General features: G+C 32.1%; 3 protein-coding genes across 3 annotated transcripts; 2 read left to right on the top strand and 1 right to left on the bottom strand.

The window, feature by feature from the left end:
* Window positions 1-2,673: 2,673 nt before the first annotated feature.
* On the bottom strand, window positions 2,674-3,366 carry LOC142537568 (glutathione S-transferase T3-like). The gene is made up of 2 exons (XM_075643076.1): window positions 3,070-3,366; window positions 2,674-2,982 (listed from the first exon to the last, which is right to left on the bottom strand). Exons 1-2 carry the CDS (start codon window positions 3,364-3,366, stop codon window positions 2,674-2,676), a joined length of 606 nt encoding a protein of 201 aa, XP_075499191.1.
* A 1,219-nt stretch (window positions 3,367-4,585) lies between these two features.
* On the top strand, window positions 4,586-5,256 carry LOC142537567 (uncharacterized). Its single transcript, XM_075643075.1, has 2 exons — window positions 4,586-4,769; window positions 4,835-5,256. Exons 1-2 carry the CDS (start codon window positions 4,586-4,588, stop codon window positions 5,254-5,256), a joined length of 606 nt encoding a protein of 201 aa, XP_075499190.1.
* Window positions 5,257-14,206: 8,950 nt separating this feature from the next.
* On the top strand, window positions 14,207-17,363 carry LOC142531232 (putative auxin efflux carrier component 1b). The gene is made up of 5 exons (XM_075637326.1): window positions 14,207-15,694; window positions 16,162-16,432; window positions 16,630-16,715; window positions 16,814-17,048; window positions 17,135-17,363. Exons 1-5 carry the CDS (start codon window positions 14,581-14,583, stop codon window positions 17,199-17,201), a joined length of 1,773 nt encoding a protein of 590 aa, XP_075493441.1. The 5' UTR covers window positions 14,207-14,580; the 3' UTR covers window positions 17,202-17,363.
* Window positions 17,364-19,524: the final 2,161 nt, after the last annotated feature.

Below are 19,524 nucleotides of genomic sequence, written 5' to 3'. Positions count from 1 at the left end.
AATTATGTAAGGTTTTGGTTTGGGTTTCCTTGTTATTTTCGGTATATTGACTAAGGATTTAAGCTCTAAATTTCCTCTGTGTGCAGCTATATTTTCCAGCTGATTTTTTGTGTTCCGGAGACTAAGTTGCATTAGACTAATTGTTATGCTAGTTTCAAAATTTATTTGTAATTTTTGGAATATTCCAGCTTGTTAAAATTTTTGTTATTACCCCAAAACGAGTTTGGATAAAGATGAGAGATGAGCATTTAGGCAATATTTCAGAAAATTTTCGATTGCACTTGGAATACTGAACCAAATTGCATGAGGTTTGATTCCTTCTCTACTTTTTCTAAGTTCGTTTATGTTGAATGCTTCTCCGATTTTGTTTGAGCTATCAAGTGTTTTTGCATTTTTTTTTTCTCTACTTGTATTGACACGGTCACCGATAATTTGATTATCTCGAGTAGGATGCTGGTCTGATGAATTTTTAAAGTTTTGGAGTGTTGTTCTTCGTATTGTCATGGATTTAAGCAGAAAGTTTTGGAATTGAAATAAGAATTACCTCCTTAGAAATAGAACAAGAACAAGACTCTAGAAGAGAACTAAACCAAGTTTAGTAATTTTGACCATCGCCCGTATTTGTCATCCATTTCAATTAATATACTTGAGATATTCTGTCAAATGAATTGTTTTTTATTATATAGTGTGAGCTACACTGAATTTAGCTATCTTCCCGACGATTTTATTTTGGTGTTAATTTTTTCAAGTTTCCCTGTAAATTTTTTTCCTAAATTTTGTCAGGAGACATGGAAACAAGTTGCCACGGTAATTCCATTACAGTTTGAAGATATTATTCGTCGGATGCTCTATTTGATTTAGTACTTGAATGGTGTTAATGATTTTGTGTTTTTGTTGAATAATTTACAGTTTTTGATATACAGAGCAAAAGAAAAGAGATTGTTGTGGCTTTTATGAAAAATACAGGGTCAAGAGTGTGGTTGTGAATTTAGTACTAGCTCAAGTCGGGTGCTAATTTATCTATCCGCGGAGAGGTGACCAAATTGTTCATTCATATTTCTGGCATAAAAATCAAGTTTTGGCAAGACCCAGGCAGATGTCATTTTTGCTCAAACTAGACTCACATCTTTTGCATCTGCTCAAACTGATTCTCTTAAAACATTCGACTCCAAGGTTGAAGCTTTAGATACCAAATTGACCGATCAATCTTAATCTCTTCGTACCTTGGATAACAAGGTTGGTGACATCTCTGAACACTTGTTTGAATTCATTCACTGAGTTAAGGCCTGTGCTTCCAAAAAAGAGGAAGAAGATGCAAGAAGAAAAGCAGAACCAGAACATAATCTCGTTGCCAGTGAAGATGAAGGAATCAACGATGATGATTAGAATACTGCAATTTATCATTTTTTAAGGCTTTTCATTAATATTGACTAAAATTACTTCATTTATTGTTTATATTATTTGATGTTCTCTCAATACTTATTTCTTTTCTTATCTAGTTGTCCAGCCTTTTAGGTTTTGACACCATCACAAAGGGGGAAATTGATAAAGATTTTTTAATTGTGGATATTTAAGGAAAAACAGAAGTAGTATTCATTTTAAGGAAAATCAGAACCAAAATTTTTTTGGTTTTGAACTATTTAAGGAATATCTTAACTCATCTTAGGGCATCTCCAACCCAACTCCAAAATGGAGTATTCTTTCATTATAGAGAATGGATTCTCCTCCGACCCATCTTTATTTGTGTACTCCATTTTAGAGGAAGGAATAGTAATCCTCTAAAAATGGAGGACAACTACTCAAATGGAGGATGGGTGAAAGATACAAATAATTACAGGATTGTCATTATGAAAATTACAATATAACCCTTGTAGTTTTATCAAATTTTTTGGCCAATTTTTTAATAATTTCGAATTTTTTAATTATTTTTAATGTTAAATAATTTTTTGGCCACTTTTTTAATTTCAAATTTTTTAAATGTTTTTAATTTTAAATAATTTTTTTTTCCATTTTATATTTTGAATTATTTAATTCTGAAAATTTTATTTTAATTGTTTTATTTTTTTGCATGAATTAATTATAATTTACAATTTATAATAGTCACGAAATAGAATTAATGAACAATGTAATGACAAAAAAAATACATAACATAATTTATTACAAACATTTATTATCGATTTAACTTAATTTGATAAACATGCGATATTTGTAGACATAATAAAGTAGACAATAAGAAACACATACAACAATAAAGATAAACATATCACCAAAAATTTTAAAAAAAAAAACACACATGCACAACAATAAAGATAAATACATTCTTAGTTCATTGCAATCATGAGAGAACACTAGTATGGTGGAAAGTCGGACCCGGATGGTGAAGTTCCTCCGAAGAACTGTCCAAACGGTGTAGAAGTTCCGTCGGAGCCATCCCCCGTCTCCATTCTTTTCTGCCAAATTTTTTGTTGTTCTTTGATCAAGTATGCACGAACTGATTCATCAACGCACATAGGGTTCATCCTTAGTATTTTTTTTTCTTCTTTAAAAATCATTATCGCATTCCTTTGTTTCTCAACATCAATGAGTTGTTGTCGATGTACCTCAGCATTCTCCATAATAGCCACCATTTTCTCAGTACATTTGGCCATGGTGGAAATGTCCTTCAAGTGTTCTTCAGTAGCTTTTCTTTTGGCTTTGGCCTTTTTTTATGCCAATTGGACGCTGAGAACACCCTTCTGATGGATTATCTTCATCCAGGTTTATAGCAAACCCAGATAGCCCTCCAGAATCGGGTGTTGGTGATTCTGTGTTGGGAGAATAGTCAGATTGGGATGAGTCGATATTCCCGCGGTTTGGTATGAAATTCGATAAAATAGCGTTTGATGGCCTAAACTTCTCTTGGTCCTTAAGCAAAGACCATACATGATCCAACCGCCAAGTCGACCCAGCTGATTGCTTAAATAAGGCTTTTGCTTGATCCAACTATAATAAGGTATGAATTGTATCTTAGTCACATAAAGTAAAAAAATATAGTTTCACAGAAATATGATAAAAAAATTAATTACTCACAATGTCTTTCTCAGAAGCACCACTTGGACGGCTAAGTTCCACCTGGCTAACACATAAACTAAAGTTTTGGACAATCTTGTTTATGTTGAACCAGTGACATTGGAGGGCCTTAGTAGTTCGAGGCTCTGTTGAGTTACCAGCGAGTTGTTCGTTGTATGTAGCTGCCACTCGTGACCATAACCTATCGCGTGATTGGTTTATACCAATTATTGGATTTTGGGAGACATCAAGATAAGCCATCACAAGTAGTTTGTCCTCCTCGATTGACAAGGCAGTACCATGTTTAGATGAAGTCATTTGATTGTAAATAATTATTCAATTTGTAGGAGTGGTCTCAATGCTTCGTATGATGCTTCAATTTATAGCCAAAACATTTTGATAAGAAATCTGGATCAACGGTCTCAATTAAAATTAAATGTGATCTAACGGTAGAAATTTAAATTATTTAGATTGATTTGTTTGGGGATACGAAAATTGATCTAAAGGTGTGTATTGAAAGAACTTTATTTTAAATGTACAATGCATCTCTGACATATTATAGAGTTTCTTTATTAGTGGGTGAAAACCCGTGCCAGATGACTTTTCTTTGCTAACAAATACACAACCCGTGACAACTGCAGAAAATATAGACAAGAGTTGACAGATGAGTTGTCTCTGATTGTGACTAGACAACACGTGATAGATGACTGCAATTAGACAACCCATCACATGGCTTTTATTTTAAATGCACAACCCGTGACAGCAAGTATATAGCAAGAGTGGGCTATTGAGTTGTCTCTAATTGTGACTAGACACCACGTGACAGCTGACTGCAACTAGACAACTCCTCAGTTGGCTTTTAGTGGAAATGCATAGCTCGTGACAACATGCATTATATAAATTAGACAACCCAACCCCCCTTGTCAGTTGGCTTTATTGAAATACACAACTCGTGACAAAAAAAATGAGTTGGCTTTTATTCCATATAATATTAAAATTAAATTAAAATATCTAACATACTAAACTAATAAGTGTCACCACTTATTTAAAGACCAGCGATTTCTTGATAATTTACTCAACTTGCTCAAAATTGAATTTTCATGAAGGAGGTCCTTCAAGTTTTTCTTTCTATGCGACCTCGTCGTCATCTGACGATGAAGATCAACCTAGTGCCAACATACAGAATGAGTTGAATCGCATTGACGAACAACAAACGATTTTAAGCCAACTCAAAAACAGTGCTACAGTCGTCTTCAATTACTTCCAAGAAAGTGATAATTTGCACCGTCAAGGCTCGATCACTGGCCATGTTGTGATTAATCGAGACAGATTAGCTACCGAACAACGCTTGTACAATGACTATTTTTCTGAGTCTACAATGTACAATGAATCAATGTTCAATAGACGTTTTCGAATGTCTCGTCGGCTATTCTTGCGAATTATGGAATCCGTTCAAAAGCATGACAATTACTTCGTATAGAAAGTAGATGCGTTGGGGAGGCCCGGGTTGTCCCCATACCAGAAGATAACAGCTGCAATGCGTATCTTAGCATACGGTATGGTGGCAGATTCAACGGATGAGTATATTAAAATCGGGGAGTCTACTGCGATTGAAAGTTTAAAAAGTTTTTGTCGGGCTGTGGTGGAGGTTTTTGGTGACTGGTATCTTCGATCTCCAAATGCTGAGGACATTGAAAGGATTCTCCTTATTGGAAAACAACGTGGATTCCCGGGATGCTAGGAAGCCTAGATCGTATGCATTGGAAGTGGAAAAACTGTCCAACAGGTTGGGCTGGACAATATGCTGGTCGTAGCGGAAAACCAACCATCATTTTGGAGGCCGTAGAAGATTACGAGTTGTGGATATGGCATGCATACTTTGGTTTTCCAGGTTCAAACAATGACATTAATGTGTTATCAAAATCTCATCTCTTTGTTAATTTGGCCAATGGTGTAGGTCCCCCTGCTAACTATGTCAAACAAGGAAAAAAATACACCATGGGATACTACCTAGCAGATGGTATGTATCCAAAGTGGGCTACTCTATTGCAAAAAATCCACAATCCACAAGGTCCAAAGAAGAAATATTTTGCAGCACGACAAGAAAGTTGTAGAAAAGATGTTGAACGAGCATTTGGAGTATTGCAATCAAAGTGGGCGATAATCACTGGACCCTGCACGAGTTTGGAGCAAACAAGTGATGCATGATATCATGACAACATGCATTATAATGCATAATATGATTATTGAAGACGAAAGGGAATTGAATGTGTCGTGCCAGTCACAGATTATCGCGAGGCACCCATCCCAGATGTTGAAATGGCACGTGATGAGCATGTCCGGTTTCAAGAGTTTATTGCACACCATCGTAAAATAAAAGATAAATTGGCTCACTATGCACTCCGAGATGCTCTTATTGACCATTTGTGGGAGGAGTACAGTGATTCAGAATATTAGTATTTTTAATAGTCAATTTGTGTGTTGTTCTTTAAATCATGTGTCGTTTATGTTTGTCTTGATTTATATTTTATGTCTGTTTGATGAATATTGTCTTTTGTTTGCAATTTGATGACAAAATAAATGTATTGTTTTAAATAAACAAGTCGAATACACATGTAGTTGTATTATGTTTAGTGAATTAATTAAGTTTAGTTAAATAATACATTATGAAATTAATTAATTATATATGTGTGTGTGTGTATTTGAAAATGAAATAAATTAGAGAAATGAAATATTTGGTAATATTTAAAAGATATGGGTTGAAAATGAAATAAATTAAAGAAATAAAGTATTTCTTAATATTTAAAGGAAATGGGTTGAAAATGAAATAAATTAAAGAAATAGAGTATTTGGTAATATTTAGAGAATATGGGTTGGAAAAGATTTTTGAAAATAGAGATCATGAATCTCTATTTTAGAGGATAGAGGATAAAAAATAGATGATATGGATTGGAGATGGCCTTAGGAAGAAATACTAGTAGACCGAACTAAGTATATAGAGCTAGAAACAGTAGTAAAAAAGATAGTCTTTTACGATAATCATCTTTTACAATAATCTCAGACTACTCTAGTGACATCCGTTTTGTTTTTACTATCTATCAGATGATATCTCTATTTATTGTAGTTGTTCTGTAAAATATTACTTTTTATTTAAATTCATTTAATGAATTGTACAGATTATTGGATTCAGGTACTCTTTACGAAAGATAAAAGAGTCGTTTTCATTCGAACGTTGAAGATGGTTTATAAAAAGGCTTAATGATGTGTTCACAAATTTGACCCTTTTGTGTAATTGCGAAAATCACTCACACTTTCTAGCTTATCATAATGAAAATCTACGAAAGACCAAAACACGCTATACAGTTTTATCAGATTCAGAGTATCATATGTGCCTTTATTGGTTATACATTCTTTCATTGTATTAGTTTTCATAAATAACTTATCATCCTCGAGTCAATTTTTTTTATATCTTAAGTCAGAAGCTTAGATCAACTTATCTCTGATATGTATATTCCCAAAAATATACACAAATACTAATTGTTCTCATAATACAATTCAATAAAATTTTGACAAGTAGTTCAAAAAACACGTTGAACGGGATTTTTCCAGAAATTTTGAATATTGACCCATGTATAGAAAGAATACGTCGAGAGGATTCCAAAACAGTCGACGGAATTAGATTCTGAGTTTCCAATGAAAATTTATGAATTTTGCGAAACTTTCTTTAAATGACAAAAACGCGATTTCGGAGGTATAAATTAAGGAATTTCGCGTTTCGGACCACTTCTCGCAACAAAATTGTGAATATTACTTGTTGACCGTTCCAAAGGGGATCATTGTCTCTTTGCCAAAATCTGATCGATTTGTTTCCCAACCGGATTATGAGTCTGGCGGCTCTTATACCACTTAAATGTCACATCCCGAGATCGAGATTAGTCGACACCGGCGTTTTTTTACAATCACACAATTGAAAACAATAAACCTCGTAGTACAATATAAACCAAAAACCAGTTTATTACTCATAATCAATCATAGAATTGTCGTTACAACGTAGATTTTCTTAAAAAAATATGCGGGAGCGTTTACAACTTACATTAAATTAAACTTAAACTGATAATCTTGAAAATCATCTGCCCAAAACTGGTCTGCCTCTTCTTCTTCGAGCTGTTCCTCAGGCTTATCTGAGAAAGGATTTTAAGGGATGAGTGATATGGTCGTCATTCAGCAAGTGTGGGCCGTTCGAGCAAAACATAACAACATGCATAAGTTTCTAAATACATACCATGTACAATGTGACTCATATCACATGCATAACATTAACTAGGCAATGAGATTTCTCTACTTTCCATGGTTTACTGATATCAGTCCCTAATTTTTATTATTCTAAGGGGGCGATGCCATATAGCGATTACATCCCCATCGCGTAAGGGTCCTATCATATCTTTGGGATTCGTTCTCATATCCAGTTGAATCCTCACAGTGCCCACACACACTATATAATAATCGTATCAAGAATGGAGTAGAAAAATAATTTGCACTCGTCTGAATTTTCGAAAACGAAAAATGCATAACCGAAAAATAAAACTTTAAAACAAGCCAACTTACCTTATACTAGAAGAAAACTAGAAGAATTCGGAACCATAGAAGAATCATGCAACCGACACTTCAAAAATGCAGCAGCACATCTAACCAAAAAATCATCCGCCTTGTAAAATTACTTTCGTCTTATTGCACCGTTGGATCGGGCTCAAACTTATACATTACGTTCACAAATAAGTCAAATAAATTATGAACGACGAAGATCGAGTTTGGAAGTCGTTTTAACCTGTTCATGTATGAAAAATCATAGGTATGATGTTCTCGCCTAGAATCTGAGCAGTTTTCTTACGAAGGCTAACCGTTGGATTTGACTGAAATTTGGATATGTTGTTCAAAACATGTGAAAGCATATTCTGAACAGTGGTGATCGGATTCCGAGTACTCGAGCGAGAGAAACGAAATTTTGAACTTGGAAATAATTTTGATTACTCGTGCAAAATTTTTGGGAGGAAATTTCGAAAATTGGAGAGGAAACTCGAAAATTTCGGTGTAAATTCTAAATGAGAGGTTCCTCCTATTTATAGGGATGGGGTGAAAATCTTACCATAATTCGATTGATATTCTTTCCAAAATTTGGAGATACTCATTCCATAAATTTCGAGATACTCCTTCCATAAATATTGATATGCTTCTTTGTTGAGAAAAGTTGCCTTGTATGTAATATTTGCTTCCAATTAGGTGAATATTCAGCATTAATTTACTGTGTATCTTGCATTGGATTTTGATTTCCATGTATTTATTGTCTTTGAAGATTTTCTGCATACCCTGTATTATTTATATTTTTGAATTTATTATAACTCGAAAATAACTTCTTATACAAGTCTATATTTCAAAATTGCGGTCCCAAAATGTTGGGTTCTCACAGTTTGTGATGATATATGTAATGATGTATTTATTTTTGGATTATTTCAAAAAAAAATTCTATAAATAGGTCTCCCAATTTGTGTAGAAGAACACAATTGAGTGGAGAAAATTTTATAAAAACATGTAGCTTAATATATTTTGTGAGTTTGAGATTTTTACTTTTTACCATAAATTTTTATTTTTAATAGTTTTTTATTACTTAAATTATTAAGATATATTAATAATTTTACAAAATATGCATGAGTCCGGCCATGGTAACAAATTCTTATTTTCGAAGAAGAATAAATAAGTGTTCGGTTGGGAATAAAATAATTTTTTGATCATAAACGAAATTTATATCTCTGCGTGATAGAAAGTGGCTTTGATTTTTGGAAATAACTCAATTTGATGTACTAAATATAATATTATTGAGTATGATTTTTGTGAGACGGTCTCACAAATTTATATATGTGAAACGGATAGACTAGTTCTATATTTGAAGTCAAAAATAATATTTTGACATTAAAAAAATATATTTTCATGGATCGGGTTAGGTATGAGTTATGTATCACAAAAATGACCTATAAAACGATTTCTGTTAAGATCGCGTTAAAATTTAGATGAGTGAATGAACTCTTTATAAGATTGTGCGATTAAAAGAGCTATAATAACTCGTTCTTAAAATGTTAAAAAACGAACCGACTACTTAAATTTAAAGTGGGTTTGTTCTGAAACCAAGCGGACGGAACTCAAAATAATCTTTTTAAAATCGCTTAAACATTTTGAAAATAATTTATTAGTATATAAGTTGAAATAATAAGAATGGTTTGGTTGAATTGTTTTATCAAAAAATTTATATGCAATATTTTGGTATTTGAAAACACATAAAATGCTTAACTATGCATACCAAAAATAGTAGCAAAAGTAAGTAAATGCGATAAATAAATATGCATGAATTTATTTATAGATGTTCGGATATTAGCAATTCATATGTCATTCCTTTTTCCCTCTTACCTAATTGAAACTCCTAGCACACTCTCTATTGTAGGCCGCAACCTCACAATCTATATAATGTTTAACATCTTTTATGTCAAGACTACAAACACAATTTTTAATGTCTTTGTATGAAGACTATCACTCAACTAAAATTTGAAGCTCATCTCTTGTATGTGTTAGTGATTGTGTGTATGAGAAAATTAATACATTACAGTGTATATACTCTCAAATGTATCATCACACACAAGGGAAAAATCTCTCACTAAGCTAATACATCTATTTAGACTCTCATTCTTGGGTTTGCTCTTTTTTAGCTAATATCTTCATGTAGGATGTTCATGCTTTGAATCCCTTCAAAAAATTGTATTTGATCTTCACGATGTTGTATACATATCCCTCAAGGGTAATATATACGTTATACACTAGACTATGACCGTTGGAAAATATTTTGTATTGTTTCTGACATTGAGACAGTCATATTTTACTTTTTGACGGGTTGCTGGTGCGGTCCGGTTCCAAAGCAAAACGGTTGAATGGATGAATCGATCAAATGAGCAAAATGGTTGAGTGAAATGTGGTTTGGTCCGATAAATATAACTCTTGATCCATTGATTTCGGGGCAACGTGATGAACATGAAAGTTGTAGCTCTTTTCTTAGCTTTCCATACAATCAGGAATCGTTCCATTTTGAGTTCATACGAGAGAGATATGCAATAAATAATGAATTGTTATACGCTTGAACTCTTTCTGCAACTTATACAAATCCAGCAAATTCATTGCTAATTATTAGCTTTTTAAACTTCGATTCATATTTCACCTTCGAAAATGATTTATAGATCAATGTCTTATCTTTATAACGCATGCTGAATTATTTCATTACGATAATTGGGCTGAGAGATATATCCAAAATACCAGAGCTAGTATATCTAGTAGTTCCGGTTTGAGGATGTTTTACTGTTCGAATTTTGCGACCACCATTTCGCCTCGATAAATTTCAAATTAACTCAACTAACCTGATATTTGATTTCTAGATAATTGAGGTTTCTTTCCAACCGTTTTAGCCTCTAGTAATTTGGAGTGCTGGTTTTTGAGATATCATCGAAATATTTGATCTCGTCAGATTTTCAGCTTGACTTCATTTAATTTTAATCTTATCAAATCTCTCAACTTGACATCTTGCAACCACACACTTGAGTAGATTTATTAGAAACAAAGCAACAAGTTTTTTCATCATCAAAATCAAGATTAATAGTGTTTTTGCAACCCAACAATCTCATATGAGTTTTTGTGAATGTTATTCTATGTGTATGCTATTTTTTAAACTCAAATATAGGAATAAGATTAAATAAAAATAAATGTGATAAATATATACATATAATAATTTAAAGATTTTATGAGATCTATAAAAAAGTAATTTTTATAAAATGACATATGTGAAACAAATAAAATACGGTGAAGTTGATTTTAGCATACAAAAGAAAGTTAAAAAAACACATGCAAAGATAGCGTGTGACTTGTTTTTACTTGTCATTTTTCGAGGAAGAAAAAACATCTTTCAAAGAACTTTTATTATCTTTTCCGAATTGACAAGAATGCCCCCTACAAAACACAATTGTTTTTGTTTTTATTTTTATTTATACATCATTTTCCAGAAAAGAAGATATTCGCCCCTACAAAAAAAAAATCTCTTTTTTAATATAAAAAAAATTAATATTTCAAGAAATATTTTTCACACAAATATTCATTATTTATATATATATATATATATATATATCTATATTATATATTAAGGCCAAGGTTGGGCTTAATAGAGACAAAAATGGACACCAATTTTTTTTTTCAATTTTGTCTTTATGTGATACAAATATTACAATTTTGTTTTCGTTTTATATCAACAAACACTTTTATTTTTATTTTTTTAATTTAAACACTTTAGTCCCTCGATAATTATAAAAAAGATCGTTTACACACGCACCTGCAGAGTAACTAGTATATAAAAGTATTGTTAAATATGTGTTGAGAAAAAAGTGAGAAACTATTAAATAGGGACTTGTCCGACAATGGAAAAAAGGGACAAAATATTTATAATGTAGCATAAAGGCAACCTAAAACATAAATAAAGTGGAGAGAATCTTTGGTGTATCTTGCTCTTTTCTCAAACATACTCCCTAATGAATGTGTATGTTAAAATGAATGTGAGAGAATAATGTATGAATTTATTTAATGTAAAATAAGAATATGATGAATGAGTGGACATCAGGACCTACAAATAATGAGTGTGAATGTTAAAATGAATGTGAGAAAATAGATGTGTTAATGTAATGTGTATGTAGCATGTGGACTCTACGATTTTTGATAAAGCAGTAGGTGTTATACCAATGCGGGTGCCCTAAGCAGCAGCCTTCCTCCCTCTCGTGTTTCCTCCTGTCTTTTCATCACTCTTCAGTCTTCACCTTTCCCTTTCTTCCTCATGCTCTTTGCTGCTTTCCCTTTCGTGGAAAACGTAAATTCTATACATCAAAGTTAAAGTTTGCATACAAAATTCAATACAAACAACCCTCCCTGACTAAATTACAATTGTTAAATAATTATGCACTAGAAAATCATTTAAAAAAAAAAAAAACTTGGTGCATTTTGGATCATTTTTCCAAGGTTGGTAGTTCACAAGTATAACAATTTTAATCAAGAAAGCTTGTTTCGGAGGATAAGTAGGAATAGTTTTTTGTTTATCTAATAATTTTTTTTTCGGGGAAAGTACATAATAAAGTTTTTGAACTTAAAGATATTTTAAAATGGCCCACAAATTGAAATTATGTAAAAGATGTTTTTGATTTCAAACAATATTTAAGGTCATCTCCAACGACAAAATCTATTTTGATACAAATTTTACACTAAAATAGTGTGATTTTTTACCAAATACAACATCCATCTCCAACCCATGTAATTCAAATCTTACACCAAAAAGAATATTATCGAAATATTCTTTTTATTTTACATATATTAATTATTATATTTTATTTAATAATAATTAACATAAATAAATAAATATTTTAAAAATCAACAATTATTATTTTAAAATTTATATGACTAAATATTATACTATTATTTAAATAATATTTATAATTTTTAATACAACTATTTATAATAAATATAAATAAAAAAAAAAAAAAAAAAGAAACAAACCTCTGCTGCGCTAAATTTGGCGCACAGGGAGGGGGTTGCGCTATTTTGGCAAAATAACACAGCCCCATTGGAAGAAAAAAGGTTGTTTTAATGGTGCAGCCATGGAGATGACCTAAATATTTTAAAAATGTTTAGTATTAGGGTTGTAAACAAATCGAGTCGTTCGTGAGCTATTTTGAGCTCGTTTGAGTTCGTTTGTTAATCTCATCGAGCCGAGTTTGAGTTAAACCTTGTGAAAACACGAGCTCGGCTCGTTTATTGTTCGCAGACGTGTTTGTTTTTATTGCTCGAAAGTTCCGAATAGTTCGTTAGGAACTTGGTTCGTTTACATCATTAATAAATAAATAATCCAAATATTATAATGACATTGCAGCTATGGCATATCTAGAAAAATTAATTAAATAATTATATATAGTCAAGAAAATTCAAAAAATAATAATATAACTTTATATGTCTAGAATAATGAAATTAGGCTTATCATTAATCAAACAACTTGTAAAACCAAATCTTGATATCATTTATGAACCATTTACAGCAAATTGTTTAAAATTGATAAATTTGTTACAACTAAGATATTTTAGAATATAATATTTTATATAGAGTATAATGATTTTATATTGATAAAAAAAAGTAAAATCTAAATTTTAAGATGATATATTATGATGTTTAATCATAAATTTTATATACTAAATTGACATGTCATTCGAAATTAATAAATATTTTAAAATAATGATATAACATTTATTATGATTAAAACTTAATAAATCCGCTTTTGTTTAACAAGATGAAATTTATTATGCAATTACTGAAATGAATAAAAATAGAACAAAGATAAGAAATAAATTGTATAATAATATAATAATATTTTTATATTTAATGTACGATGACTCGATCAATATATTTTCTAGTGAAATTAAATAACAATTCAATTTAAAATATCTATAAAAAAAAGTAGAACTATATATGATAAATGATAATGTAGATGGAATTGTCTAAATGAAACATGTTAATGATTATTTTGGTAATTCAAATAAAAATTATCCAATAAAAATATTTAAAGTACTAGAAACAATCTAAAACAATTTGTTCATTATTTTTAAAATTTTCAACAAAACAAAAATAAATAAAAATTAGATTAAAAAAATGTCGATTATTAAGATATTGTAGTAAAACCAACCTAAAAAAAATAACAGTTAATAGTTTTTTTAATTGTTAAATTTGTTGGTTTTGATTATTTATGAATAAATTTAATTTTTTTATTTTAGTTTGGAATTAATTTATAAAAATATATTCTATTATAAGTGCTAGCTCTACCTATGAAAAAGTCGCAATTTTTTAGCAAGTGGTAAGAGCATTGTATATAATATATATATATATATATATATTAAGAAAAACATTATATACATAAAAGTTGATACAGTTGTTATTGAATATTATGATAATAGCGAGGCTAATAATTATTTTACACACGCTATGATGCTAGTTAGTACTGCTTCTGCATGCATAAATGTCTCTGAATGTGTAAGAATCGGCCACTTTTTTCGCTTTTCCATCATCTCCCATCAAAAGACTGAAGAAAGGCTTCTCAAAAGACCTCTGCTTTTATTTTGTTTGTCTGCCATTTATTTCTCATTTCACATCGCCTCTCCCAAACTGAGCCAGAAAATCTGGTCATACAATCGTTTTCTCGATCCTCCGTCATTCCATTTTCTCTCTTAAAACCATTAAAGAAACCCATACTGAGCTCAAGTTCTGCTCTTCCATTTTCCATATTCATTGCAGTTTCAAAATCTTCAAGTGGTTGTCTTCGAAAAACATAGAAGTGTTTTGCAACTTTTGGGCTAAAAATCCAACCTTGATAGTTTTTGAACGTTTTTACGTGAACCCTTTTGGAAAAAGAGTGGGGGGAAAATGATCACAATTACTGACCTCTACCATGTTCTTACAGCTGTGGTTCCTCTCTATGTGGCCATGATCTTAGCTTATGGTTCGGTAAAATGGTGGAAAATCTTCACGCCGGACCAGTGTTCAGGAATCAACAGATTTGTGGCGCTATTCGCGGTCCCGCTTCTCTCTTTTCACTTCATCGCCTCCAACAATCCTTATGAAATGAACTACAGATTCATTGCGGCAGACTCTCTGCAGAAAATAATAGTACTCTCTGTTCTTGCCGTATGGTCAAGAACCAGCGCCAGAGGATCCCTGGAGTGGTCTATTACTCTTTTTTCAGTCTCCACGCTGCCTAACACTCTCGTAATGGGAATCCCTTTACTGAAAGGAATGTATGGTGATTTCTCAGGGAGTTTAATGGTTCAAATTGTTGTGTTACAGTGCATAATCTGGTACACTTTGATGCTGTTTCTGTTCGAGTATAGAGGAGCAAGGATGCTCATTTCAGAGCAGTTTCCCGACACAGCAGGCTCCATTATTTCGTTCAGAGTTGATTCTGATATAAATTCTTTGGATGGGAAAGAGCCTTTGCAGACTGAGGCAGAGGTTGGAGAAGATGGGAAGATTCATGTTACTGTGAGGAAATCAACCAGTTCAAGATCGGATATTTTTTCAAGGAGATCCCATGGTGGCCCACATTCTGGTGTTTCTTTAACTCCAAGACCGTCTAACTTAACCAATGCTGAGATTTACTCTCTGCAATCTTCAAGAAATCCTACTCCCAGGGGCTCAAGTTTTAACCACACTGATTTTTACTCAATGGTGAACGGTAAGAATAGCAGTCCAAGACAATCGAATTTTGGGAACTTTGGTGGTTTTGATGAGGAGAGTGGATATGTGAATCAAGGTAAAAGTAATGGAGGGTATCCTGCTCCCGCCAGCGCCGGAATATTCTCTCCGGCTGCGGCCGGAGGTGGAGGTAAGAAGAAGGCTAATGGGGTTGAGGGTTGTGGTGGAAAAGATCTTCACATGTTTGTGTGGAGTTCAAGTGCTTCACCTGTTTCTGAAGGAGGGATTCATGTTTTTAGAGGAGGTGATTATGGAAACGAACTTAATATTGGAGCTCATCCCAAAGGTATAATATTTCTAAAAAAAATATTTGGACCCTTTTTTTCTTGGTCAGATTACTACAGTTGAATCTTCAGTTTAAATTAATTTCTTGGATTTGAAAATGAAACAGTGCATGAAATTAATGTTTCTTGTTGGAACTATATTGAGTACATTTTTTATGCAACTAACTGCTTATCATTTAGGAAGACATGCTCTTGTGTTTCTATTTCTATTATTAGCTTTTGGTTGTATTTTTCCTAAGGAATTTCCTTCTAGGATGCGCATTCTGTTCTTTGTTTGTCAACAAAACTGCAACACCCCTCAAATTTTGGTTTATTTGTCTTCTATTATCACATGTTTTCCATTATTTTTTTTATATTATAAAGTTTTTGTTGTGATTTTTATTTTCATGAATATCATCTGCGGACAAGCCTTAGTAGTACCAAACTAGTTCGCATTGAACCGTTTTGATGCACGTGTTTGATGATGTAGATTATGACGATTTTGGCCGGGATGAATTTAGTTTTGGGAGCAAACGTGGTCCAAATGGTCCTGATCGTGAATTGCCTGTTCTTTCCAAGCTTGGTTCCAGCTCCACTGTTGAGCTTAACCCAAAGACGATTGTGGATGTGAAGCCAACTGCGATGCCGCCAGCCAATGTGATGACAAGGCTCATACTGATCATGGTTTGGCGAAAACTCATTCGGAATCCCAACACGTATTCGAGCCTCTTTGGCCTCTCTTGGTCTTTGGTCTCATTCAAGTATATGCACGATCATCCTTTGTTTATGTTGGTGAAGCCAAAAGTATTTCATGATAAGAAAAATTATAATCTTGCAAGCGGAAGTGGTCGCCACACCACTCGGCCTGGCCCCGCCCCTGCCCCCGTCTGGCAACACCACCTGTTTTTGTATGCTCTTGTTTTAGTTTTAAAACACTTGAAATTTGTGATTCTTGCAGGTGGCACGTTGAGATGCCCGCGATAATTGCCAAGTCGATCTCCATTTTATCTGATGCTGGTCTTGGAATGGCAATGTTCAGTCTTGGTACGTTATAACGAGCATCCATATGTACGCATTGCTTTTTCTTTCAACTAGAGTGCTAACGATAAAGACTAACTACTCAAGTAAAATGGGATTTCTAGGATTGTTTATGGCATTGCAACCAAGAATGATTGCCTGCGGAAAATCGGTTGCTGCCTTCTCGATGGCAATTCGGTTCCTGACAGGGCCGGCAGTTATGGCTGCCGCATCAATTGCTGTTGGCCTCCGAGGTGTTTTACTGCACATTGCGATTGTTCAGGCAGCTCTTCCTCAGGGAATTGTTCCCTTCGTTTTCGCCAAGGAATACAATGTTCATCCAGACATACTGAGCACAGGGTAGGTACTAACAAATTAAACATACTTGTTCACAAAACCACCGCACATCCATTTCTCAACAACTGATGAGATGCAAATGTTTACAGGGTCATATTCGGGATGTTAATCGCCCTCCCAATCACTCTGGTTTACTACGTCTTGCTAGGACTCTAAAGTGGTTGCTAACAACAATCTAAATCATGAGAGAGCTAACCCTTTTGCTCAATGCTATTTTTTCGGGATTCTAACTCAAAAGTATCAGCAATCTCACATAAAAGTAAATCTAAAGGGGCCATGCAGCAGTCATAAACACGAAAAAAAGAAAAAGAAAAAGAACAAACGGCTAGTGCTCTTGTAACATAATAGTCGTTGCAGTAGAATTTTGTTGTTTATTGTCATTATATTTTGTGTTCCTGCAATCCTGCCTCCTTTTTCACTCCTTCCTTGTGCCCTTTATTTACTTTTGTGGCCTTTTTTCACGAAAAACGGTGAAGCATGTTTCTTGTGTTAAGGTCCCACTGTATATATTTTTTCCTTTTTTCTCGAAGGGTGGAGTCAAACATTTTACCTAACAATCGTGCTACCTCGTAAAAAATGTATTTGATATATATTATATAAGATTTATGTAATATGTTTTTATCTGATTGACGTGTGATTTGTAAATTATTGTATTTAGTATGAAGATCTATTTGTATGTATCTTAAAATAGAATGACAGTGAGTTCTCTCCTTGCAAAAAATAAAGAGATTTCAGTGACATTTAATCTTTTGAATCCATCAAAATTTCATTATTACAAAAATTGCGGCGTTAGCCTGGCGTGTTGGTTTTGGTTTGACATTAAATATTTAGTTGGAGCAGACGATTGTGTAGAATAATAAATATTGGGATGGAGAGGAAATTGTTAAATATGGAAATGTGTGACAGCGGACGAATCCTATTATCCTATAAATCTCACATTTCTTTTCATTTGTTTCAAATATGTAATTCAATATATATATTTATCATTTTTTCTATATGATTTTATAGATTTATCTATGAAAGAAAAAATATTTATTGGGTTCCAACACATAATTTATTCTTTAAATTATCTTTTCAATAATATTTTTTAAAATATTTGATTAGAGTTTTGTTTTTCTAGAGTTTTATAAAATTTGACTCTAGATGTGATTCGATATACTTAAAAATGTTTATTTTCTTATAAATTTTATCTTACCATAATTTGTAGGTATCTGATCAAGGAAACAATTTTAAGGAAAATCATGTCTGTTTCCTCCAATTTTTGACACATAATTTTGGCATTCTTTATTTATTCTATTGTTGTTTTTATACTGCACTTTGTTTCCTTAACGAGTTAGATGATATATTTTTTCATAGAATCAATAATATTGATTTTGTAAACTCAAATTGTTTTTCTATTGATTATTTTGTCCTGAGTCATTACACAAGTATTTATATTTATGCATAATTATCTCTAAGTTATTTTAATTAAGTTAATTATTTGTGTATTTTATTATTCTGCTGTGTGTTGTCAACTCCAATCTATTTACTTCAAATCTTACTAACAACAAATTATTCTCGGAATATTTCTTTATTTTGCATATATTAATTCTTATTTTTATTTAATATTTTTTTATAAATCAACAATATAATTATAATAATGTTATTTATAATATGCGAAGTAATGCACGAAATTATTAGAATTGATTAATAAATTGAATATATGAAATTTAATTAAATACAAATTCAAACATTCGAACTATTATATATTTGTACCATAAATGATAGATTAAAACATTTCATAATATGAAGTGAGCATCTCTGTTTTTTGTTTTTTTATATATCGACCAAAAAATTCTTGATATTTGATATACTTATCGACAATATTTATACGTAGCTGGTTTTATCTCGCATTTTGAACGACTGCATTGAGATCGCGTGCATCTCTGCATTCAAGATCCTAAATATAATAAATGATTCAAATTTGATCATGTATGGCCTAATATTAAAAATTCTCTGATGACATCAATCCATCGAACACATAGCTCAAATCCATATCACAAACTTGGATTCGTCACAACCAGAGACTCCAATATCAGGTTTGTCTGGACTACATTTATTTTCAATTAATTTAAGTATTGATTAAAATATAGGTGATATTTCATTCGAACGATCTCTTAGAATTAAAAAAATAAAAATTAAAGAAAAAAGAGGGCAATATTTCAGAATTGATACACACGATGAAATAAGAACATCGTGAACTTGTGAATATTTTAGAAAAAAGATCCACTGAACTTCAGCAAAATTATCATAACACTTCAAAATGATAAATTAAGATTAGAAAATTGACAAAATAAAATTGAAACTCGACAACAACAAAGGACATTAGATGTCCTTCAAGAAGAGAATAAAATTTTACACATGGATTCGAGCATGATTGAAAATCCTGAAATGCATGAAATATTTCTAGCTATTACAAGCAAAAAAAACTTCCCATGGA

The sequence above is a fragment of the Primulina tabacum genome, chromosome 2 (genome assembly GCF_025594145.1).
Source record: "Primulina tabacum isolate GXHZ01 chromosome 2, ASM2559414v2, whole genome shotgun sequence".
NCBI classification, from domain to species: domain Eukaryota; kingdom Viridiplantae; phylum Streptophyta; class Magnoliopsida; order Lamiales; family Gesneriaceae; genus Primulina; species Primulina tabacum.
The sequence above is the reverse complement of the archived record's forward strand: the minus strand, read 5'-3'. Positions and strand labels throughout refer to the sequence as shown.